The following is a 23,431-nucleotide window of genomic DNA, read 5'->3' as shown; positions in this document are numbered from 1 at the left end:
CCCACTTCCATCAGGTGTCAGCCGTGTGCCCTGGGTGTCAGTGTCTACAGACTGTGTGTGTGTGTATACGTGTGTGTGCCCACACCTGTGCCCTCACCCACTTCCATCAGGTGTCAGCCGTGTGCCCTGGGTGTCAGTGTCTACAGACTGAGTGTGTGTGTGTGTGTGCCCACACCTGTGCCCTCACCCACTTCCATCAGGTGTCAGCGTGTGCCCTGGGTGTCAGTGTCTACAGACTGAGTGTGTGTGTGTGTCTGTGCGCCCACACCTGGGCCCTCACCCACTTCCATCAGGTGTCAGCCGTGTGCCCTGGGTGTCAGTGTCTACAGACTGAGTGTGTGTGTGTATACGTGTGTGCGCCCACACCTGTGCCCTCACCCACTTCCATCAGGTGTCAGCCGTGTGCCCTGGGTATCAGTGTTTACAGACTGAGTGTGTGTGTATGTGTGTGTGTGCCCACACCTGGGCCCTCACCCACTTCCATCAGGTGTCAGCCGTGTGCCCTGGGTATCAGTGTCTACAGACTGTGTGTGTGTATGTGTGTGTGTGCCCACACCTGGGCCCTCACCCACTTCCATCAGGTGTCAGCCGTGTGCCCTGGGTGTCAGTGTCTACAGACTAAGTGTGTGTGTGTGTGTGTGCCCACACCTGTGCCCTCACCCACTTCCATCAGGTGTCAGCCGTGTGCCCTGGGTGTCAGTGTCTACAGACTGAGTGTGTGTGTGTGTGTGTGCCCACACCTGTGCCCTCACCCACTTCCATCAGGTGTCAGCGTGTGCCCTGGGTGTCAGTGTCTACAGACTGTGTGTGTGTGTGTGTGTGCCCACACCTGTGCCCTCACCCACTTCCATCAGGTGTCAGCCGTGTGCCCTGGGTGTCAGTGTCTACAGACTGAGTGTGTGTGTGTATACGTGTGTGTGCCCACACCTGGGCCCTCACCCACTTCCATCAGGTGTCAGCCGTGTGCTCTGGGCGTCAGTGTCTACAGACTGAGTGTGTGTGTGTGTGTGTGTGCCCACACCTGTGCCCTCACCCACTTCCATCAGGTGTCAGCCGTGTGCTCTGGGCGTCAGTGTCTACAGACTGAGTGTGTGTGTGTATACGTGTGTGTGTGCCCACACCTGTGCCCTCACCCACTTCCATCAGGTGTCAGCCGTGTGCCCTGGGTGTCAGTGTCTACAGACTGTGTGTGTGTGTGTGTGTGTGCCCACACCTGTGCCCTCACCCACTTCCATCAGGTGTCAGCCGTGTGCCCTGGGTGTCAGTGTCTACAGACTGAGTGTGTGTGTGTGTGTGTGTGTGCCCACACCTGTGCCCTCACCCACTTCCATCAGGTGTCAGCCATGTGCTCTGGGCGTCAGTGTCTACAGACTGAGTGTGTGTGTGTGTATGTGTGTGTGTGCGCACCTGTGCCCTCACCCACTTCCATCAGGTGTCAGCCGTGTGCTCTGGGTATCAGTGTCTACAGACTCTGTGTGTGTGTATGTGTGTGCCCACACCTGTGCCCTCACCCACTTCCATCAGGTGTCAGCCGTGTGCTCTGGGTATCAGTGTCTACAGACTCTGTGTGTGTGTGTGTATGTGTGTGTCCACACCTGGGCCCTCACCCACTTCCATCAGGTGTTGCCGTGTGCCCTGGGTATCAGTGTCTACAGACTGAGTGTGTGTGTGTATACGTGTGTGTGCCCACACCTGTGCCCTCACCCACTTCCATCAGGTGTCAGCCGTGTGCCCTGGGTGTCAGTGTCTACAGACTGTGTGTGTGTGTATACGTGTGTGTGCCCACACCTGTGCCCTCACCCACTTCCATCAGGTGTCAGCCGTGTGCCCTGGGTGTCAGTGTCTACAGACTGAGTGTGTGTGTGTGTGTGCCCACACCTGTGCCCTCACCCACTTCCATCAGGTGTCAGCGTGTGCCCTGGGTGTCAGTGTCTACAGACTGAGTGTGTGTGTGTGTCTGTGCGCCCACACCTGGGCCCTCACCCACTTCCATCAGGTGTCAGCCGTGTGCCCTGGGTGTCAGTGTCTACAGACTGAGTGTGTGTGTGTATACGTGTGTGCGCCCACACCTGTGCCCTCACCCACTTCCATCAGGTGTCAGCCGTGTGCCCTGGGTATCAGTGTTTACAGACTGAGTGTGTGTGTATGTGTGTGTGTGCCCACACCTGGGCCCTCACCCACTTCCATCAGGTGTCAGCCGTGTGCCCTGGGTATCAGTGTCTACAGACTGTGTGTGTGTATGTGTGTGTGTGCCCACACCTGGGCCCTCACCCACTTCCATCAGGTGTCAGCCGTGTGCCCTGGGTGTCAGTGTCTACAGACTAAGTGTGTGTGTGTGTGTGTGCCCACACCTGTGCCCTCACCCACTTCCATCAGGTGTCAGCCGTGTGCCCTGGGTGTCAGTGTCTACAGACTGAGTGTGTGTGTGTGTGTGTGCCCACACCTGTGCCCTCACCCACTTCCATCAGGTGTCAGCGTGTGCCCTGGGTGTCAGTGTCTACAGACTGTGTGTGTGTGTGTGTGTGCCCACACCTGTGCCCTCACCCACTTCCATCAGGTGTCAGCCGTGTGCCCTGGGTGTCAGTGTCTACAGACTGAGTGTGTGTGTGTATACGTGTGTGTGCCCACACCTGGGCCCTCACCCACTTCCATCAGGTGTCAGCCGTGTGCTCTGGGCGTCAGTGTCTACAGACTGAGTGTGTGTGTGTGTGTGTGTGCCCACACCTGTGCCCTCACCCACTTCCATCAGGTGTCAGCCGTGTGCTCTGGGCGTCAGTGTCTACAGACTGAGTGTGTGTGTGTATACGTGTGTGTGTGCCCACACCTGTGCCCTCACCCACTTCCATCAGGTGTCAGCCGTGTGCCCTGGGTGTCAGTGTCTACAGACTGTGTGTGTGTGTGTGTGTGTGTGCCCACACCTGTGCCCTCACCCACTTCCATCAGGTGTCAGCCGTGTGCCCTGGGTGTCAGTGTCTACAGACTGAGTGTGTGTGTGTGTGTGTGTGTGCCCACACCTGTGCCCTCACCCACTTCCATCAGGTGTCAGCCATGTGCTCTGGGCGTCAGTGTCTACAGACTGAGTGTGTGTGTGTGTATGTGTGTGTGTGCGCACCTGTGCCCTCACCCACTTCCATCAGGTGTCAGCCGTGTGCTCTGGGTATCAGTGTCTACAGACTCTGTGTGTGTGTATGTGTGTGCCCACACCTGTGCCCTCACCCACTTCCATCAGGTGTCAGCCGTGTGCCCTGGCTGTCAGTGTCTACAGACTGAGTGTGTGTGTGTATACGTGTGTGTGCCCACACCTGGGCCCTCACCCACTTCCATCAGGTGTCAGCCGTGTGCTCTGGGCGTCAGTGTCTACAGACTGAGTGTGTGTGTGTGTGTGTGTGCCCACACCTGGGCCCTCACCCACTTCCATCAGGTGTCAGCCGTGTGCTCTGGGCGTCAGTGTCTACAGACTGAGTGTGTGTGTGTATACGTGTGTGTGTGCCCACACCTGTGCCCTCACCCACTTCCATCAGGTGTCAGCCGTGTGCTCTGGGTATCAGTGTCTACAGACTGAGTGTGTGTGTGTGTGTGTGCCCACACCTGTGCCCTCACCCACTTCCATCAGGTGTCAGCCGTGTGCCCTGGGTGTCAGTGTCTACAGACTGTGTGTGTGTGTGTGTGTGTGTGCCCACACCTGTGCCCTCACCCACTTCCATCAGGTGTCAGCCGTGTGCCCTGGGTGTCAGTGTCTACAGACTGAGTGTGTGTGTGTGTGTGTGTGCCCACACCTGTGCCCTCACCCACTTCCATCAGGTGTCAGCCATGTGCTCTGGGCGTCAGTGTCTACAGACTGAGTGTGTGTGTGTGTGTATGTGTGTGTGTGCGCACCTGTGCCCTCACCCACTTCCATCAGGTGTCAGCCGTGTGCTCTGGGTATCAGTGTCTACAGACTCTGTGTGTGTGTATGTGTGTGTCCACACCTGTGCCCTCACCCACTTCCATCAGGTGTCAGCCGTGTGCTCTGGGTATCAGTGTCTACAGACTCTGTGTGTGTGTATGTGTGTGTCCACACCTGGGCCCTCACCCACTTCCATCAGGTGTTGCCGTGTGCCCTGGGTATCAGTGTCTACAGACTGAGTGTGTGTGTGTATACGTGTGTGTGCGTGCACCTGTGCCCTCATTCACTTCCGTCAGGTGTTGCCGTGTGCCCTGTGCATCCCACGTCTCACACACAGGAGACTGCAGTACCGTGTCTGGCCGGGAGTCGTCCCCGTGCCAGCATTACCCTGTGGTGGGCGTTTGTATGTCCGCTCTCTCGTGATGAAGCCAGTGGGAGCCTTCGCCCTGCTGGCAGCGTTGAACTTTATCTGAGAGGTTCCGTGCTGGGGGTTTGTTTCCTTTGAGCATCCGCGGGCATCGTCTTTAGTCCTGCATGATGAAGGTAATTGGTCTTCTTCTAAGAGTCCTACAGTCCTGTCTCTGACGTGCAGCCCGAGGTCTGATCCGAGCTAGGGTTTGCGTGTGGAGTGGGGGGGAGGTCCCACTCCGCTCTGCCGCTGTGGAGTGTCGCTCCACCGAGACATCCGGGTCGTTGCTGGGCTCTCAGTTCTGTTCCCTGATCGTCACGTCTGTCCTTAGCACCAGCTCTGCTTTGTCTCGCTTCCTGAGCTTTATGGTACCTTTGAAAACGGTGATGTGCAAACTCGCAAGTTTTTCCCTTGGTTTTCCAGATCAGTTTGGCCCTCTCGGGTCCTTGTGTGTATGAATTTTAGGCCAGCTGTGCTACACTTGTCCCCAGCTGAGAGCCGGCGACGCCTGTGGGTTCTGCGGGGCTCGTGTTCCCCGACCGTGCTCAGCTTACCGACTTGGGTGATTGTCTTCGGATTTTCCCGATACTGGATTATGTCATCTTTCTTTTTAAAGATTTGTTTGTTTATTTGAAAGGCAGAGTTACAGAGAGGCAGAGGCAGAGAAAGAGAGAGAGACACACAGAGAGAGGTGTCTTCCATCCACTGGTTCACTTCCCTGATGGCTGCAGTAGCTGTGCTGATCCAAAGCCAGGAGCTTCATCCAGGTCTCCCATGTGGGTGCAGGGGCCCAAGGTCTTGGGCCATCCTCTACTGCTTTCCCAGGCCATAGCAGAGCTGGGTCGGAAGTGGAGCGGGCGGGACTGGAACCCGCATCCATATGGGATGCCGGCACTGCAGGCGGCAGCTTTACCCGCCACACCACAGCGCCGGCCCCATGTCCTCCTTTTGGTTCCCCTCCAAGCTGAATGTGCTTGTCTCCTTGCCTGACTGCGCTGGCCAGACAGTGCAGAGCAAGGTGTGTGTCGTGGTTGAAGTGCTCCCAGAGCTTTGCCAGAGGGTACCCGTCTGTACCCTTCAAGCAGCAGCAGCAGCTTTCTGGTCGCTTCAAGTCCTTGGCGGTGTTTGCTGTTCTGAGTCGTTGGCGCTTCCTGCCCTGGTGGAAGAGCGCCGCTGTATTCCTGGGACTTGAATTCTCACTCTCGTGACCCGTGACTACTGGGGAGCTCTTTCTGATTCAGTTATTGGCCATTCCTCTCTTTTCCTTTGCAAAGCTTGCGAACAACAGTTGGGGCTGGCTCAGGCCAAAGCTGGGAGCCAGGCACTGAACCCGGGTCTCCCGGGAGGGTGGCGGGGACCCGGTTCTCCAAGTCCTCCCCACTGCCTCCCAGGGTCTGCACCTGCAGGGAGCCGGAGCCGGGATTGGAGCTCAGGCTCCGTGGTGCGGGATACAGCACTGTCGCTGCCCGGCTACCCCTCCTGCCCCTTTGTCGGATTTTGAGAGCGTTCTCTCCCAGTCGGTGGTTCTGCTTTTCATTTTCATACTCCAGTTCTTGGCGGACGGAAGCTTCCGTCTTCCTGAAGTCTAATTACCACCTTTCCCCTTCAGGATCTGACCTGCTCAGGGTCGAGATGGCGATGTCTTGGTTTCCTTGTCACTGCAGTTCACCTGACTGCACTGGGTGTTGTGCTCAGTGCCACGCTGGGGTCAAGGTCATTCCCCCACCCCCACCCGAGGCCCCTGCCGAACATGGTTGCCTGGTTGCTGCCAGCTCACTGAAAAGACTGCTCCTCCTCCTCTTCCTCCCCCGGCTCCGACTGCTCCGCACCTTGCTGCCGGTGCCCTGACTGCTGGCAGTGTTTGGAAAATCTGATGTTGGCGCCAGAATCCCACATACAGATACATAGGCTCAGCTCTGCTCACTGTGCTGCTCAGCCTCGTGTCCCCGCAGACTGCCTGTTGGTCCCGGGCCAGGCGTCTCTGGATCCTTTTCCTTATATTCTCTTCCGTCCGTCAGGGATACTGTAGCGGGGTTCCTGTACCGAGACACCAAAGCCTATTCACAGGAAGTGGTCTCTCATTTTGCCCGCATAAGGCCCAGGTGGAATTTCTTATCCAAAGCCCAAGCCCAGACCAAGAGAGGGGCATTTCTTTACACATTTTAGCTTCTTTGTCTCCCTTATCTGGCCACACGCTGTTCTAAGCTGCACATGCACACATGGTTACTGATGGCGCTGGGTCCACACTCACTGAGCTGAGAGACTGGCGAGGGTTAACTGTTCTGCCCTGGCAAGTGGAGCTGGAGTGGTTAGGGGGAGCAGGTGGGGCCTGCAGGTGGGGCCTGCAGGTGGGGCCTGCAGGTGGGGCGCTCGTAGGTGAGCAGGTAACAGCCACACTTCATTCCCGGTCGGGATCCTCCCCTTCTCTCCTGACCTTGGGAAGCCTCTTTCCCAGCTTTAATCACGTCCGGTGGAAACCAGGTTTAATTGAAAGACCAGGGCCTTTGCCAGAGAGCCACCAGACCAGCTTTCTTGGTTAGCTTTTTCCCTGCAACGTCTGTTACTGTTTTTCTTCTTCAACTCTCTTTGCACTTTTTTAAAAGATTTTATTTATTTATTTGAGAGGCAGAGTTATGGACAGAATGGACAGAGGGAGAGACAGAGGGGTCTTCCATCTGCTGGTTCACCACCCCCACATGGCTGCAACAGCCAGGGCTGAGCCGACCAGGAGCCAGGAGCTTCTTCCAGGTCTCCCAGATGGTGCCGTCTTCTGTTGCCTTCGCGTGCCATAAGCAGAGAGCTGGATTGGAGAGGAAAAGCCGGGACACAACACGGTGCCAGCACTGCAGGCGAAGGCTTAGCCCGACTCTGGCTATACGCTTTCAAGAATCCTGTCGTAAGCAGCCCATAGCTTTACTTCCTAACATCTCGTCCATCATCCCCGCCTTCTAACAGGCGAGCTCAGACTGGTGGCGCTGAGTGCGACTCCTGCGCATGACCTGGTTTTGTTTTGTGTTTCGTGTTGTTTGCCTTCTCCTCTTTTCCGTAGTGGTCAGTTGGCAGAGTTTGTGCAATTGCATTGTATGTTCTGTGCGGCTCTGGGAGCTGGAGCCCGCTCGTGTCTCTGTAGTCTGACGGCTGTGTCATGTGCACATGGAGGGAGCAGTCAGACCCTGCCTTTCCGGCAAGACGCTGTCGGCACCGGCTTCACCCGGCCCTTGCCGGCTGCCTGGCTCAACTTCATTGTCTGTGGTTTTGAACTGACTGTGTTTGCTCGGCTGGCGCCGTGGCTTAACAGGCTAATCCTCCGCCTTGCAGCGCCGGCACACCGGGTTCTAGTCCCAGTTGGGGCGCCAGATTCTATCCCGGTTGCCCCTCTTCCAGGCCAGCTCTCTGCTGTGGCCCAGGAAGGCAGTGGAGGATGGCCCAAGTGCTTGGGCACCTGTACCCGCATGGGAGACCAGGAGGAAGCAACTGGCTCCTGGCTTTGGATCAGCGTGATGCGCTGGCCGCAGCAGCCATTGGAGGGTGAACCAACGGCAAAGGAAGACCTTTCTCTCTGTCTCTGTCTCTCACTATCCACTCTGCCTGTAAACACACACACACACACACATTGAACTGACTGTGTTTGCTGCCTTGAAATAGGAAAAATGTCATATCTGTGTTCATAACCCACAGAACACGGCTGTAGATAAAAACTGACCAACCCCTCCCGCCCGGCCCAGGGCTGGAAACTGCCCACACACAGCGGCATGCCCGATCCCGGGTGGCCCCAGTGGGTGCCGGGGGCCAGAGTCCCTGTCTGATGTGAGATGTGGACTGTGAAGAGACAAAGACAACACAGCACAAAGCCAAGAGCCTCACACGGACTCCGGGTCCGGATCCTGGGTCCTTCCCGCCAGCCAGCCGACTGCTGCCTCACGGAGATGTGGAGCAGGCGTGGGGTCCTCCGACCACAGAGAGCTTGGAGGAGCTGCACCCCCAGGCGGGGCCCTGGCTGAGGCTCACGGATGGCGAGGCCCTCGGACTGACGTGTCAGGGTTTGTTGACAAACTCCAGCCGTGTGCCAGTGGTTTTGTTTGTATTTTTTTTCCCTCTTGAGAAAAGCATTGACTTGGTTTCTGCATGGAAATTCTGAAGATTCTGGTTAGCCTTCTCCACCGGAGCTGTTCAGGCCCGGGAGGAAGTGGCTTCGTCCGAAGTTTCCGGATGCGGCTGTTTTGGAAGCCCAGCGGCTGGGGTCAGTGGGGGAGTTGGCTCCGTGACGTGGGACGCGGGAGCCGCACGCCCCACGCTTGGCCGGCAGGAAGAGCAGAGGGTGAACAGCATCTCTCCTGGGGGTGACCCCCGCCCACGGCCTGTCGTCCAGTCCCGGCGAGAGACCCAAAGCAGGGGAGGTGCAGTGAGGCCGACGGTTCCCGTGACCCGACTCCCTTCCAGGGTCGTTCTTGTCTCCAGGGCCTCTGCTCGCCCAGGGTCCGGGCTGCACGCGTACCTGCTGAGCCCTCCCGCAAGGTGGCCTGGGAGTCATCCCGGCTCGGGGCCGTCGTCCCCCCCACCTTCACGATCTGCCCTTCTGTGTTGTGTGGGTGTGGATTTCTCTAGAACCTCTGCATCCTGGGGCCTTCGTGACTTGGAGCCCTGGGCCTCATGGGGAGCTGACCTCCGTGCAGCGAGCGACACGAGGGACGGTGATGAGCTCTGGGCGTGTTCAGACTCCGTAGCTCCCGCAGCCAGCAGCTGTCTTCCTGTCTGGCCTCAGTGCCGTCTCCGTAGCCCAGCCAGTTTCGTGGGACCACGAGTCGTTGGGAATTTTGGGCCCACGTTTTCGGGGGCTGGAGTGAAGCGAGAAGGACTTGGCTACTTCACAGGTGCAGAGCCCTCGGAGTCGGGCAGCGCTCGGCTTACGTCCTGGCAGCCATGTGGCCGTGCCTGTCTTAGCTGTCCAGGCTTGGAGTCCGGCGCGTGAAGCGGGTATATGGCTGCCTCCGCGGAGCTGCCAAAGGATTGCCAAGCGTGAACGGGCTTCGGGCGTCTTTGGAGTTCTGCGTGGCGCGGGGCCCTCAGGACCTCTCCGTGGCAGCGTGACGGCCACACGCTCTCAGGACACTTGAGCCAAATTCCAGGCCACTGTTTGCGTGTGAAGGGGCCTGCCCTGGGCTGGACACTGCTTCGTGTTACGTGGCCGTGTCTCACGCTGGCGTGTGTGTGGTCTGGAAGTGGACACTGAAGTCAGGTGTGGGTCCCTCTTGGGCTGTGCTGACGCGCCCTCCCTCAGAACAGTTACTATAGCCAACACCTGGGCTGTCCCCTTCCGTTGGGAGGCGTGGGCCTGGCTCCCCTCTTTTTCATAATTCGCCTTCTGCTTTAGCTGTCCCAGGCAAGCTCTGCTGCGGCTTTGCTGTGGGCGTCGCCAGCCGCTGAGCTCACCCGTGGGCTGGTGGCTGCTGGGGTCCTGTCCCGAGCACCCCTGTCTCTGCCGGCACCCGCAGTCCTGGTGCCACCCCGGCACCCTCTGCTTCGCGCTCTCAGGCAGCCAGGCACCCCCCACTCCCACCCCATGCACCGTTTGAGCCCAGAGTGAGGGATGAACTAAAGCTGTGGTCCCGAGACGTTGTGGGTGGAGCCCTCCCTGAGGGCGAGGGGGCACAGACGTCTTCATGGGGACGTCTGAGGAGCTGTGCCGCCGGCCTCACTTCGCCCGTTCTGAGACGCGCGGGTTTCCCGGCGTGGCTGAGTGACAGCACAGCCCCCCATCCCCAGCACGCGTCTCACACGGCGCTCACGTTGCTTTTCACCGCAGCGTTGCAGGAAACAGGCTTTGCTGCCGGCTCTCCAGCCCACACGCCACTGCTTACGTAACAGCGACTTAGGACGCCGGCTTGTCAGACCCTGGGACTGCTCACCGCCCCTGTCACTCAGCTCTCGTACAGACAGCAGAGCACTGGTGCTGCCGCTTCCCGGCTCTCAGTGGGAGCCCCGCGTGACACTGACCTGTGACGCAGGCGGCCCACGGCTCGGCTGAGTGAGCAGCCGCGGCACGCGTGCAGTGGCCAGGTAATAGAGCTGTGCGGCCTTGACACAGGCGTGAGCACAGGCAGGATTCCAGACGCACAGCCAGGTCACGCTCAGCGACCGTGAGCTCTTCCAAAAGCTTGGGTCAGCACCCGGGACGGAAAGAGTGACGTCGCCACAGAGGAAGTGGGGTCAGCACAACTCCTTGTAAAATACAGACCAGGGACGCTGTGTGACACGGAGGCCCGGAGCGGGGGGTGTCGGCCGCTGTTGCACGCTTAGGCGACAGCTCCCCAGGCACAGCAGAGCTGGGCTGCTCTGGCCCGTGACTTAAACCCAGGAGGTGGCGCGTGCTGTCCAAACCTCCCTGGGTACATTTTCCCAAAGAATAGAAGATTGTAGTTCTCAGTGTTTCTAACTGCACTGCACGGATTTAGTTGGCTTTGTGGTTTCTTTGTTAACCAACAAAAAGAAGTCAGTGTTGGGGCAAACTCAGTAGAGACCACAGAGCCGTCAGTCTCAGCCGGTGTCTACTCTGATCGCCGTACTTGGGGCACAGTTGTGTTCTGACCCTGGGCGGAGCCCGGCAGGCCAGGGCTGCCCCTGAGAGACCCCGCCTCACGGCCGCTGGCCTCAGCCCAGGTCACTTCTTTGACTTCTGTGCACTGACAAGGTGCGGGGGACGCAGCCTTTCCAGTCCACCGCTCCGGAGCATCAGTTCCCAAAGGCGGCTCCCCGTGCTCGACTGAAGCAGAGCGAGAGCCCTGAGAGCATCGAGCATCGCGCACGGCTCACACACGTGCAGACGGCACCTGGGTGCGACGCCTGTCCGGCACCGGAACCTGCATCTCGTCTGGCACCTGGGAGCGGCAGGCATTGCACGTGCTGTCGCGGTCTCCCGCCTCACAGTAGGGCTCACAGCCTCTCTTTCCGGGGATTTGCAGTGGGGGCAGGACCTGGGGCTGCTGCAAGAAGACCCTCACCCTCTGAGCCCAGGGACCCTCCTTGTCACCTGCCCCAAGCCCGGGCTTCCCGGCTCTTCCTCAGATTCTGAAAACTACCACATAGCACTGTCGTCCTGTCTTAAATATACAAGGGTCTTCAGAAAGTTCTTGGTGTCGTGGAAAACAGTGCCCAGATTCCGGTAGTTTTTATGGCAAAATACACTGCGCTTTCCATCCGTCGGGGAAGTGTCTGGGTAAAATCCCGGTTAAGTCTAAATCTGTCTGCAAGGCTTTCCGTCCGTGCCCCACCACCCCCTGGGGATGTGGCCCCTCTCGGCCCTCGTCACCCAGGCTCCCTTTGGTCCCTGGAACATCCCTCTTCCCCGGCAGGGGCTCTGAGGCTGCACCTGCCACGCTGCTCCTCCCAGCACCACCTGCTCCCGCGTCTGTTCCCCACATGAACCTGGCCTGCGCCACTCTGACCGCCGACTCCATCCCGCCCCCCGCACCTGCTCCCGGCCGCTCGCTGGGCCCTGCTGCTGCTGCGCTGCGTGCCCACTGCCCTCCCACCCTTGAGTGGTCGTGGTCGGCCCCCTGCTGTGCCTGCTGCCTGGTGTGCGTCCCCCCGCCCCTGCAGTGCAAGGGGCCTGGCGTCCCTTCGCCCGTGTGGCACACAGCAGGTGGCCCAGGAGGTAACCGCTGGGTGACATTGATGGACTCTGGAGAGGGACACTGAGTCTCAGGAGGACACGTCAGACAGATGAGGTCAGCAGTGTCTGTCCCAGGGCCCGGCAGGGCAGCAGAGCTGCGTTCTTCCCGTGTGAGCTACGTGTAGGGGCCCAGTGGCGTCAGGGACGTGAGCGTCTTGCTTGGAAATCCTCGCTCAGCGTATGATGAGAGGCAGGAGGTTCTGTGCCCGCAGACCGAGTCTCCCACGTCCGGGGCTGTGGCTTCCGGCACAGACCTGGCATTTCTCACTGTGGCTCGTGTGCCGATGCTGTGGTCTGAAGGCTTTGCTCCTGCTGTTCAAATCCACACGGCTGTGTCTTCGCTCCTTTTGCGGGGCCACCTCCCGTTTCTTCCTGGAAGAGAGAAGAACATTGCCCCTGTGAGGCCCGTCCAGAGCGCCATGGGCCGCAGAGTGACAGAGCCCGGCCTGGTGAGCCCCGGGAAGGGGCTGCCCCGCGTGTCCTTGCGTGTGCTCGCCGGCGCCACGCCTCTCTCCCCTTGGAAACGTGACGGTGGAGAAAAAGGGAAGTGAGTCCCAGTGCCGAACGTGTGGTGGACTCCGCTTCAGCCGAGCGGGGAGCTGCTGGCGAGGTTCAGTACCGAGCGCCCGTGTGCCTCGTTCTGAAGGAGAGCATACGGTGGGACGACCGTACCTGGATTCCCACGGTGAGCTGCAGAGTTAGGGAGGTGGGGAGGGGTCGACGTGTGCCCTGGGCGGGCGCCAGGTGCTGGGTCTCTGACCTGCTTGTCCGTGCACTTGGCGGTTTCCGTCACTCGGTATTTTCCAAGTGGGATGGTGGTGGCGGGACGAGTTTGGCTTGTTTGTTTCTGCGTGGTGGCTGATGCTGCCGTTGGCTTCAGAGCCCTTCGGGGTGATGGCCCGCCCTTGTCTTCCCAACCACAAGGCAGGAGAGGGCACTGGAGCGTCTCAACCCTGAGCGCTGCCCTGTTTGACCTCGCACTGACGCTGGGTCTCTGATCTCCCGGCAGGAGGGCTGTCCTGCGTTTCCCAGGAGGCTCAGCAGGTGCCAGCCTGGCCTGGGCCACAGGGAGGGCGGTGAGGCCGGGACTGAGACTGGAGAAGCCACCGGAGTGAGCCAGTGGGCCAGTGCGGGCGGTGGGAGGGCCGGCTCCGCCTTCCCGGGGTTGGGGGGCTCGGGGAAGCGTGGACGGCATGGCTGCTTCCTTTCCAGCGCCTGGGGCTTTGGCGCAGAGAAGCAGGTTCTTTTCCTCCTCGATCCGTCACCTTCCTGCTCCCTGTATGGCAAAGGTTGAGTGTTGGGCTTCGTCTCCAAGGTCGAGTTCCCTTCCGTTGCTGTGTCTTCCTTGGCATTTTGGTGCTACGGTCAGGGACTGCAGGGACGTCGGCCGACACCACCTGCCCTGGGTCCAGCACGTGTACACGAGGCCCTAAGCGTGTTGATGGGTTTACTCACTAGCAGGCTCCTGTGGCTGCAGCTAGTGACGGTCACCCGTAACAGCGCCCAGAGCACCCTGTCCTGCAGGCCAGAGGGGAAATGACCTGTGCAGAGGCAGCGTGGCCAGTGCAGCTGGCACGGGCGTGAGTCCGGGAGGCCCCACGCAGGCGCCGCTCGTGGCCGGAACGCCGCGGGCTGTTGCTGACGGTCACCGTCGGGACGCTCTGTCCTGTGTTTCAGGTGCTGTTGATCTTCGCAAAGGAAGACAGCCAGAGCGCCGGCTTCTGGGGGGCCTGCGACAGGGCCGGCTACACGTGCAGCATCGCCCGCACGCCCGAGGCAGCCCTGGAGTGCTTCCTGGACAAGCACCACGAAATCATCGTCATCGACCACAGGCAGACGCGCGGCTTCGACGCAGAGGCCGTGTGCAGGTGCCTCCGTGATGCGTTACGCTTCATACATGTGCACTTAGCGGGTGCTTCCCATGGCTCGGCGTGCTCACACGTGTCCATTGGGGGGCGCCTTCTGTGGTTCAGCGTGCTCACGCGTGTCCATTGGGGGTGCCTCCCGTGGCTCAGTGTGCTCACGCGTGTCCATTGGGGGTGCCTTCTGTGGTTCAGCGTGCTCACGCATGTCCATTGGGGGGCGCCTTCTGTGGTCCAGCGTGCTCACACATGTCCATTGGGGGTGCCTCCCGTGGCTCAGCGTGCTCACGTGTGTCCATTGGGGATGCCTCCGGTGGTTCAGCGTGCTCACATGTGTCCATTGGGGGTGCCTCCCGTGGCTCAGCGTGCTCACGCGTGTCCATTGGGGGGGCGCCTTCTGTGGTCCAGCGTGCTCACGCGTGTCTATTGGGGGTGCCTCCCGTGGCTCAGCATGCTCATGCGTATCCATTGAGGGGGTGCCTCACATCGCTCAGCGTGCTCACACATGTCCATTGGGGGGGTGCCTTCCATGGTTCAGCGTGCTCACGCGTGTCCATTGGGGGTGCCTCCCGTGGCTCAGCGTGCTCACACGTGTCCATTGGGGGTGCCTTCTGTGGCTCAGCGTGCTCACACGTGTCCATTGAGGGGGTGCCTCACATCGCTCAGCATGCTCACACATGTCCATGGGGGGGTGCCTTCTGTGGTTCAGCGTACTCACGCGTGTCCATTGGGGGTGCCTCCCATGGCTCAGCGTGCTCACGCGTGTCCATTGGGGGTGCCTCCCGTGGCTCAGCGTGCTCACGCGTGTCCATTGGGGGTGCCTCCCGTGGCTCAGCGTGCTCACGCGTGTCCATTGGGGGGTGCCTTCTGTGGTCCAGCGTGCTCACGTGTGTCCATTGAGGGGCGCCTTCTGTGGCTCAGCGTGCTCACACGTGTCCATTGGGGGTGCTTCCCGTGGCTCAGCGTGCTCACGTGTGTCCATTGGGGGTGCCTTCTGTGGCTCAGCGTGCTCACACGTGTCCATTGGGGGTGCTTCCCGTGGCTCAGCGTGCTCACGTGTGTCCATTGGGGGCGCCTCCTGTGGCTCAGCGTGCTCACGCGTGTCCATTGGGGGTGCCTCCTGTGGCTCAGCGTGCTCACGCGTGTCCATATGGGGGTGCCTCCCGTGGCTCAGCGTGCTCACGCGTGTCCATTGGGGGTGCCTCCCGTGGCTCAGTGTGCTCACACGTGTCCATTGGGGGTGCCTCCCGTGGCTCAGCATTGCTCACGCGTGTCCATTGGGGGTGCCTTCCGTGGTCCAGCGTGCTCACGCGTGTCCATTGGGGTGCCTCCCGTGGCTCAGTGTGCTCACACGTGTCCATTGGGGGGGTGCCTCCCGTGGCTCAGCGTGCTCACGCGTGTCCATTGGGGGGTGCCTTCTGTGGCTCAGCGTGCTCACACGTGTCCATTGGGGGGTGCCTCCCGTGGCTCAGCATGCTCACACGTGTCCATTGGGGGTGCTTCCCGTGGCTCAGCGTGCTCACATGTGTCCATTGGGGGTACCTTCCATGGTTCAGTGTGCTCACACGTGTCCATTGGGGGGTGCCCTCCATGATCAGTGTGCTTCACAGACGTCCTCTTAGCGGGTGCCCTCCAGGACATATGTTTCACGTGTGTCCATTCAGTAGCGGCGTTCTGTGATGCAGTGTGTTGCACACAGACCTGTTTAGCACCATCAATGTGGCTTTGCTTGCACAGAGACTTCAAAATTTCGTGGAAAATGGAGTTAAAGGTAAGTGTTTTGATGGGGAAGTTCTGAGGTGCGCACGTGGTTTTCTCAGAGCACGTATTGGTTTTCGTGGTTCCGTCTGCGTGACCTGTTGGAAGGGCTCACCTGGGGCCGTTAGTTCCTCCCGAGGGTGTGAAGACGCGGGCTGTGGCCTCCACGCGGGGCCTCCGTGAGAACCATGACTCTGTTCTTGCCTTTCCCGTCCCCCTCGCTTGGGTTGCAGTGGGTTTGGAGCTGTGAGCTGGGCTCACGTGACATCGGGGTGTTCCCCTTCCCACCCCCGGTGTTGCTGGTAGACAGCGCTAAAATCCATTCAGTTCTTTTTTTTTAAGATTTTTTTTTTTATTTGAAAGGCAGAGTGGCAGAGAGAAACCGTCCATCTGCTAGGTCACTCACTACATGATGGCAACAGCTGGGGAAGGGCCAGGCCTAAGCCAGCAGCCTGGAGCTGCACCCTGATCTCCGACATGGGTGCAGGGGCCCAAGCCCTTGGGCCGTCCTCTGCTGCTTCCCAGCACGTGAGCAGGGGGTGGATTGGAAGTGGAGCAGCCGGGGCTCAGACCGGCGCCCACATGCGATGCAGGTGCCCCAGCGGCAGCTTCACCCAGCACACGTACTTCTTACCACACAGGCAGAGTTTGGATGGACGCTGTGTATTTTCATCTCATTATTCTGCTCCAAAGTGAGCATCAGAAATGTGTGAAATGTGGATTTTGCCTTGCTTGACACAGACCGGCAGGGAGGGGAGGCAGCCACACTGCAGCAGCGGGGAGTGTCCCCGCCCACGGTCACAGGAGGCCCCGCCCTGGCGGGAAGGGCCTGCCACTCACAGGAAGTGCGGTCCAGTTGGTGGCAGCTGCCCGGCCTCTGAGCAGCCGCTGAGAGGCGCCGTGGGCATCGCACAGTAGATGTTGGAGCAGACCGCAGTCCAGTCCCCGTGGAGCTGGAGCGTCCGGAGCGTGGGGCAGGGGAGCAGAAGGTGGAGACATGGCGTCTCGGCCTTCGTCTCCTGGCAGGACTTAGGGTGGGAATTCGAGTGACAGCAGCTTCTGCCCGAGCCCTGACGGTTCTCAGCTTCCCAGAGCAAACGCTTGAGCGCCAGTCACAACGTACTTTAACGGTCTCGGGGACTGAGTATTTAGGGCAGCTTTTATATTGGGAAATCTGGCTAAGGGGGTTTCGGGGAGAACTGGACCCTGTAGGACTCCGTGTCTCCCGAGGCCTTCGCCGGCCTTCCTGATGTGGCTTTGCCATCCTTCCCGTCCCCGTGCACACACACAGGACGGTCTCAGCAGAGCCTCGGGCCATCTGTACTGTCCCTGTGCACACACACAGGATGGTCTCAGCCCGGCCTCGGGCCATCTGTACTGTCCCCGTGCACACACACAAGATGGTCTTAGCCGGACCTCAGGCCATCCGTCCTGTCCCTCTGCACACACACAGGGCGGTCTCAGCAGAGCCTCGGGCGATCCATCCCATCTGTTGTGCACACACACAGGGCGGTCTCAGCCGGGCCTCGGGCCATCTGTACTGTCCCCGTGCACACACACAGGACGGTCTCAGCTGGGCCTTGGGCCATCCTTCCCGTCCCCGTGCACACACACAGGATGGTTTCAGCCGGGCCTCGGGGCAGAGGCCCCGTTTCAGAGCCGAGCTTCCCGCTCCCCTGCAGTGGAGGAGGTCTGGCTTGGCTGCACGGAGAAGCAGCGACGATGCCGGTGCACACGGGGTCACGTGTGCGGCGACCCTCTGCTGACTGCTCGGCTGCTGTCACTCCCTGCTGCCTGGGGCTGGGGGAGGGGTGGCGCACATTCCAGGCCGAGGTGTATCTGTCACTGTGCCCATCCTGGATCCCGGCTTGTAGAGTAGACTCGACCTTGACCCCCAGGGCCTCCATGGCCTCCGCAGCCAGGCAGGGGTCTGGGTCTCTCTCTGGGGAGGAGAGGGGAGGAAGACAGCGGCCGGAAGCAGTGGGAGCAGCAGCCCCCAGACTGCGCTCAGCCCACCCTGCGAGTTCCCTGTTGCTGCCTCGCGCCTCGCACCTGGGCCTGGAACATGGCCGCCGTGCCCTGCGATGGCGTCCTGGGGTCGGGGAGGCAGAGGAGGTAGGAGCGTGGTGCCTGTCTCGGCTCAGGCTCCCGCAGCCCCCGGCATCACGTTCCGGAGGAGCCGGCTGAATGCCTGCTCTGAGGGGTGCCAAGTGGGGGGGAGCCGTGCAGCCGTGCCTTGCCGGAGCAGCACTTCCAAACGCTGTCACTCACGACCCCGCACCCCCACCCCCAGGCGGTAGCTGATGTTTTTCCCGAGCCTGCAGCCGCATAGAACACAGTCCCCAGGAGCAGGAAGTAGAACAGGCCCCTTGTGTGTGAAAGGTCAGGGCATTTGGGGTGGAGAGTGCACCGGGGGTGGGCATTGCGGCACAGCGGGTTAATGCTGTGCTTGGGACGCAGTGTCCCACGTTGGAGTGCAGGTTCGAGTCCTGGCCACTCCACTTCTGATGCAGCTTCCTGCTAACGCCCCCGGGAGGCAGCTGTGATAGCCCAAGTGCCTGGGCCCCTGGATGGAGTTCCGGGCCCCTGGATGGAGTTCCTGGCTCCTGGCTTCCGCCGGACCCAGCCCTGGCTGTTGTAGCAATGCTGAGTGTGACCCAGCAGGTAGACGACAGCTCTCTCCCCCTGTCGCTTTCAAATAATTAGAAATAAACATTCAAAGGGGAATGAGGCCGGCACCAAGGCTCACTAGGCTAATCCTCCGCCTGCGGCGCCGGCACACCGGGTTCTAGTCCCAGTTGGGGCGCCGGATTCTGTCCCGGTTGCTCCTCTTCCAGTCCAGCTCTCTGCTGTGGCCCAGGAGTGCAGTGGAGGATGGCCCAAGTGCTTGGGCCCTGCACCCCATGGGAGACCAGGAGAAGCACCTTGCTCCTGACTTTGGATCAGTGCAGTGCGCTGGCCGCAGCGGTCATTGGGGGGTGAACCAATGGAAAAGGAAGACCTTTCTCTCTCTCTCTCTCTCACTGTCTAACTCTGCCTGTCAAAAAAAAAAAAAAAAAAAAAAAAGGTGGATGAGTCAGCTGTCCCCAGAGGCGCAGGGCTGCAAATGCGTGTCACAGCAGAGCAGCGGGAGTGCCTGCCTGGGAGAGGAGCGCGGTGCAGGCTGCGCCACCGCCGGCCGGGGGACGGTTTACTCCCGCCTCGAGGGCCCAGAGAAAGCAGCGTGCTCAGTGCGGGGGCTCAGGCTCCTGCACCTCAGACCCTGGCTCCCCCGTGGTCCGGCAGTGACAGCCCTCCCTGTCCCGAGGCGCTGGGTCCTGCTCAGGTCCCCCGTGGTGGCCCCAGCACAGCAAGTGTGGCTGCACGGCGACAGCCCGTCTGTTGCCCTCGCCGATTCCGTGCTGTTGAAAGCTAGGCACAGACAACAGGAGCAGGGACCCGCGCCAGCCGCCCTTTGTCCCCTGGCGTCCCCTGCGCCTCTGTGTGCCCCTACCAGTGAGGGCTGTGGCCGTCCCACTCAGGTCAGTGTCCTGAGCTGTCTGATCCAACCCGAGCAGCCCCCCATGAGGGAACCGGAACCCAGCTCTAGGTCACAGCACGGCTGACTGTCAGCCAAACACAGGGAACTCCGGGGGAATCGGCCTGTTTGTTTAAAGGGGAGGACGGGCAGGTCTCACCTTGGGTGATGGCCTGGGGGATTAACAGCGACCGTCCGGCAGTGCCGAGGCTGTCCTCACGCCCTGTGCCGCTCTGTGCCTGTCCTGCTCTGGCCACACGTGTGTCCAGACGTCCCCTCCAGCGAGGGATCTGAGCCTGTGCCGTCAGTGCCGGCGCCGCCACCATCTGACCGGACCCTTCTCCTTGCAGGTCGATCCGGGCCACAAACCCCTCGGAGCACACGGTGATCCTCGCGGTGGCGTCCCAGACGTAAGCGCTGCCCCCCACCCCCCGGCCGGGAGGGCGTTCCCTTGCAAGCCCTTGTCTCGTGGTGTCTGAGCTCACCGAGCAACGCACGGCCCGGGTGCCCGGGTGCCCGGGTGCCCCAGTGCCGGCGTCCGAGGTTGCTGGGGGGGTTGCTTGCGGGGTGGCTGCTGCTCCACGCTCGCCCAACTCGGGGGGAAGGCATTTGCTGTGGGGGGAGGGGTGTCTGGGAGGAACGTCCTGTGGGGGGTTATGGGAAGGGGCTTGCTCCACACATGGGCAGGGGCACAGGGGGTGCCTACGTGAATGAGGCAGCAGCGGTTATGCCCAGGTTGGACCGGACAGAAGGGACTCGGGGCTGAGGCGCTGTTTTCCGGGTTTATCGTATGAAATGAGGAGTCGGAGGAGAAGTGGGGTGTGCAGGAGGCTGCAGGGGTCCGACTCTTCGTGAGAGGCAGAACTGTGGAGGTCACCTAATGGCTGTCGTGAGCTTCAGAGAGGAGACCACTCGACCAGGACCCGGGGCCAGTGGGCTTGGCCCTGTTGCTGCGTTTGGAATGGGCGCGGGTTCTGCAGGGGGCAGTGGGGAAGGCAGCAACACACACAGGAAGGTGCAGGGCGGCCCCCAGACAGGGTCCCACCGTCTGCCCAGCAGGGGGTCGCGGCTCCCCTGCTCACCCCTCCAGGACTCCGGCCTGGAGTCCCCGCCCCTCCCCTGCCCTCCCCTCCCCTCCCCTCCCCTCCCCCGGTCTCTTCCTGGGAGCTCCCTGTCCTTGACCCTGAGGCCTGCCCTGGGCTGGGGTCCTGAGAAAGGAGGGAGCCACCCACGGTGGGCGATGAGACCCCAGGGGAGTGACTGGGGGAGCTGAGACGTGCGGCCAGCCGCCTCCTGCCCTGTCTCTGAGCTCTGGGGACCGCTAGGGTCTTGGACACAAGGCGTGCCAGGCCACGGGGCCAAGAGCAACGCTCCCGTGTTAGCCTCTAGCAGAACCACGTGCCTTCCTTAACCAGTGAGGGTTACGGGGTCCCCTTTGCCTTGTGTTTCACCTGTTAGAGAACAAGAACAGTGAGTACGGAGGAGCGGCAGCCCCCTCCCCCATCCTGCCCTGGCACCTGTCTCTGTGCCCTCTCAGTCGCTCTCCGGGCAGGTGGGACCCGGAGCTGGCGTGGGAGGCGGGCAGTGGGGGCAGCCTTCCCTGCAGGCAGGCGTCTGTGTTCGTTCTCTGCCTGTGATCTGTCTGCGTTTCTACCCAAACCTGTCTTCCGTTGCTGCCTCGCTGATGTGGGGCTGTGTCCCCCATGTTAGCCGTGAGCTGTCTCGGGTTCTTTCTCACTCTGGCGATGGCCCAGTGACCCACGCTTGCACCTGCACTCAGACTGAAGTCGTGAGACGGCCCCAGGCTCCGTGGAGGACACCGTCTCAGGAAATGAGTCTGCAGGATCCGTTTTCTTTTGTCCCCTGCGACACCTGGCTTGCCTCTGGCTGAGGGGCCCTGCCGCCTGATGCTGCCAGCCACCTGCCACCCTGGGGAGTGGGACCCGGCTGGGGCCTGTGCTCCCAGCAGGCTTTGCGGCAGTGGTGTCAGGATGAGCAGTGCACCTGCCGTGTCCCTTTCGGGGCCTGCTCCACACATTCCCGCAGGCCCAGAGCCGGGGAGGCCCCTGGTGCCCCGAGAGCCACCCTTTCCGGCTCACGGCTGCCGTGTCCTCCACTGCTGTGCGTTTTGTGCATCTCAGAGGCAGGTGTGGGGGCCAAGTCCCTGGAGGCAGCGCTGCCCCACATCCCGGCCAGGAAGTCACCTGGGGGCCAGCGCCCGTCCCCGGGTGTGGAGCTGGTTCCTTTCTGTTCAGTGATGTTTCCGCTCTGCTGCAGATCCGATGACCACGAAGAGGCCTCTGTCCTCCCTCTCCTCCACGCGGGCTTCAATCGGGTACGTACGACCCCCACCCCTCGGAGGACCGGCGGGGGCCTGAGCCCCGGGCTGTGAGGGAAAGGTGCTGCCCGCACTTGACCTTGTCCTCTTGTGGCCTCCCACGCCTCACAGCCCACGTGTGATGCCACGTAAACTCACCTTCTGGTCTCGGGCCGCATCTGGTAGTCCCACCATAATCTCGCAGTTGTCTGTCCAGTCGTGAGCTGTGACAGGTGTGTGTGTGTGTGTGTGTGTGTGGTGACACTGCGTAAGTCCTCCAAGGCAGCACTCGGTGCTGGAGTGCACAGGACCCAGCCAGAGCTGACGCCCTGGGCACAGCCCCGAGACAGCCAAGGGCATCCAGTGACCTCCTGGTTCACGCCGTAGCCCCCAGCAAAGGACGGGCTGCCGAGTGACAGCTGCGAGAGAACGCGAGTGCAGGACTGGTTATGCCCTGGAGCTCAGTACCTGTGCTCTCTCGGCCAGGGTCCCGCCACAGGCGCTGGCCTGGAGGCAAAGCTGTGTGTGTACAGATGGGAGGGAATTTTAAAGGAAGTGGAAGGGGTGGGAACAGCTTACCAAAGCATATGTGTTCGAAGGAAGTATAACCTAGAGTAGTGAAAACAAGCTCCCTTTGTACGAGACCTGTTTAATTGAAAGGCACTGAGAGAGAGAGAGAGAGAGAGAGAGAGAGAGAGAGAGAGAGAGAGAGAGGGGCAGAGAGGCTTTCGACTGCCACACAGTGGCTGGAGCTGGGCTGATCCGGAGCCAGGAGCCAGGAGCTTCTTCCTGCTTGGGTGCAGGGGCTCGAGCACCCGGGCACTTGCGCTGCTTTCCCAGGCCGTAGCAGAGAGCTGGACGGGAAGTGGAGCAGCCGGAACCCATACTAACAGGATGCCTGCACTGCCCCATGGCTTGCCCTGCTGTGCCGTGGCGCAGCTCCAGATAACAGGTTCTTAGAGGGGAGGCCCTGGCTTCGAACGTGTGAACCCTCCACGGCAGGTGTTTGAGTACTGCCGTTAGAGAAGGGAAAGGCCCCCTTTGGAGGACAGCGGGGTGCAGGCCCATGGTTGGCTTGGGCAGCGTTTGCTGTCTGACCACTGATGTCACACGCGGTGAACTCCTGGCTTAGACAGACGTCCACACAGAGAACTCTGAGTGACGGCTGCTCCGAGGATGCCGACGCCCAGTGTGAACACGGAGACGGCTGAGCCCGCAGACTCCCAGCCGGCCGCTCACGGGCTGCCCTGCGGCTCCTCTGCCGGAGGAACGGGACTCGGAGACGGAGATGCGGTGCAGTGTGTTCACTGCGGTGCCGGCCGTGCCTGGCGGCTTCCGAGAGCTGCCGTGGGTGCTTTAAGAAGGGGTGCCCTGCGGCCTGCGCCGCAGCCCCGGCCCTCGGGTTGTAGACCCTGGAGCAGCAGGTGGTGCCGTGCTTGGCTGTGCTCCCGCGTGGGCCTGGCTCTGTGCTCGTAGTCCCGGGCGGCCCTGTGTGTTTCTGGGTGGGGCTGAGTGGCTCTGGTGATCCGCGTTCGTGGCTGGTGGGGTTGGAGGCGGCATAGTTTGTAAGGACAGCGTCTCGGGCAGAGGCTGAGGGCTGGTACTCCTGATGGGATTTAGCACAGCAACTGTGTTCCTTTTCACGGCTCTGCAGCCTGTGCACCCCTGAACCCGGCGTCGGCCATGCAAAAACAGCCCCCAGTGGGGTCCGGGGCCCACCAGTGCCCGTGGGTTCTGGGGCTGGTCAAGGCCGTGGACCAGGGCAGCCGGGTGTCCCTGCAGCGGCTCTGCCTGACCGCTGAGCCCCAGGATCAGCGTGCTGAGCGCCACGCGGCTTTTCTCCTTTTTTAGACGTAATCCTGCCTTGGCAGCGCTCTCCCCGAGCGCGGTCCAAACGTGCCAGCCGCTCTAGCCTCGGGTGAGGTGGCTCCCGTCGTATCACAGCATCTGCTAAGCCCAGCCCTGGCAGGCGGCGGGCCAGCGCTGCAGGCTCTGGTCCCGAGGGCGATCCAG

General features: G+C 61.2%; 1 protein-coding gene across 9 annotated transcripts in view; it reads left to right on the top strand.

Moving 5' to 3' along the window:
* Nucleotides 1–23,431, top strand: part of PDE8B (phosphodiesterase 8B) — a 164,982-nt gene that overhangs the window by 86,422 nt on the left and 55,129 nt on the right. For all 9 annotated transcript variants that reach the window (XM_062212541.1, XM_062212534.1, XM_062212535.1 and 6 more), the window contains 3 exons: nucleotides 13,642–13,832; nucleotides 19,452–19,511; nucleotides 21,379–21,436. In XM_062212541.1, coding sequence (XP_062068525.1) covers nucleotides 13,642–13,832; nucleotides 19,452–19,511; nucleotides 21,379–21,436 — 309 coding nt within the window. The remainder of the gene's footprint in view (nucleotides 1–13,641; nucleotides 13,833–19,451; nucleotides 19,512–21,378; nucleotides 21,437–23,431) is intronic.

The sequence above is a fragment of the Lepus europaeus genome, chromosome 15 (genome assembly GCF_033115175.1).
Source record: "Lepus europaeus isolate LE1 chromosome 15, mLepTim1.pri, whole genome shotgun sequence".
In the NCBI taxonomy this organism is placed as follows: Eukaryota; Metazoa; Chordata; class Mammalia; order Lagomorpha; family Leporidae; genus Lepus; species Lepus europaeus.
This window is presented reverse-complemented; position numbering and strand designations above follow the sequence as displayed.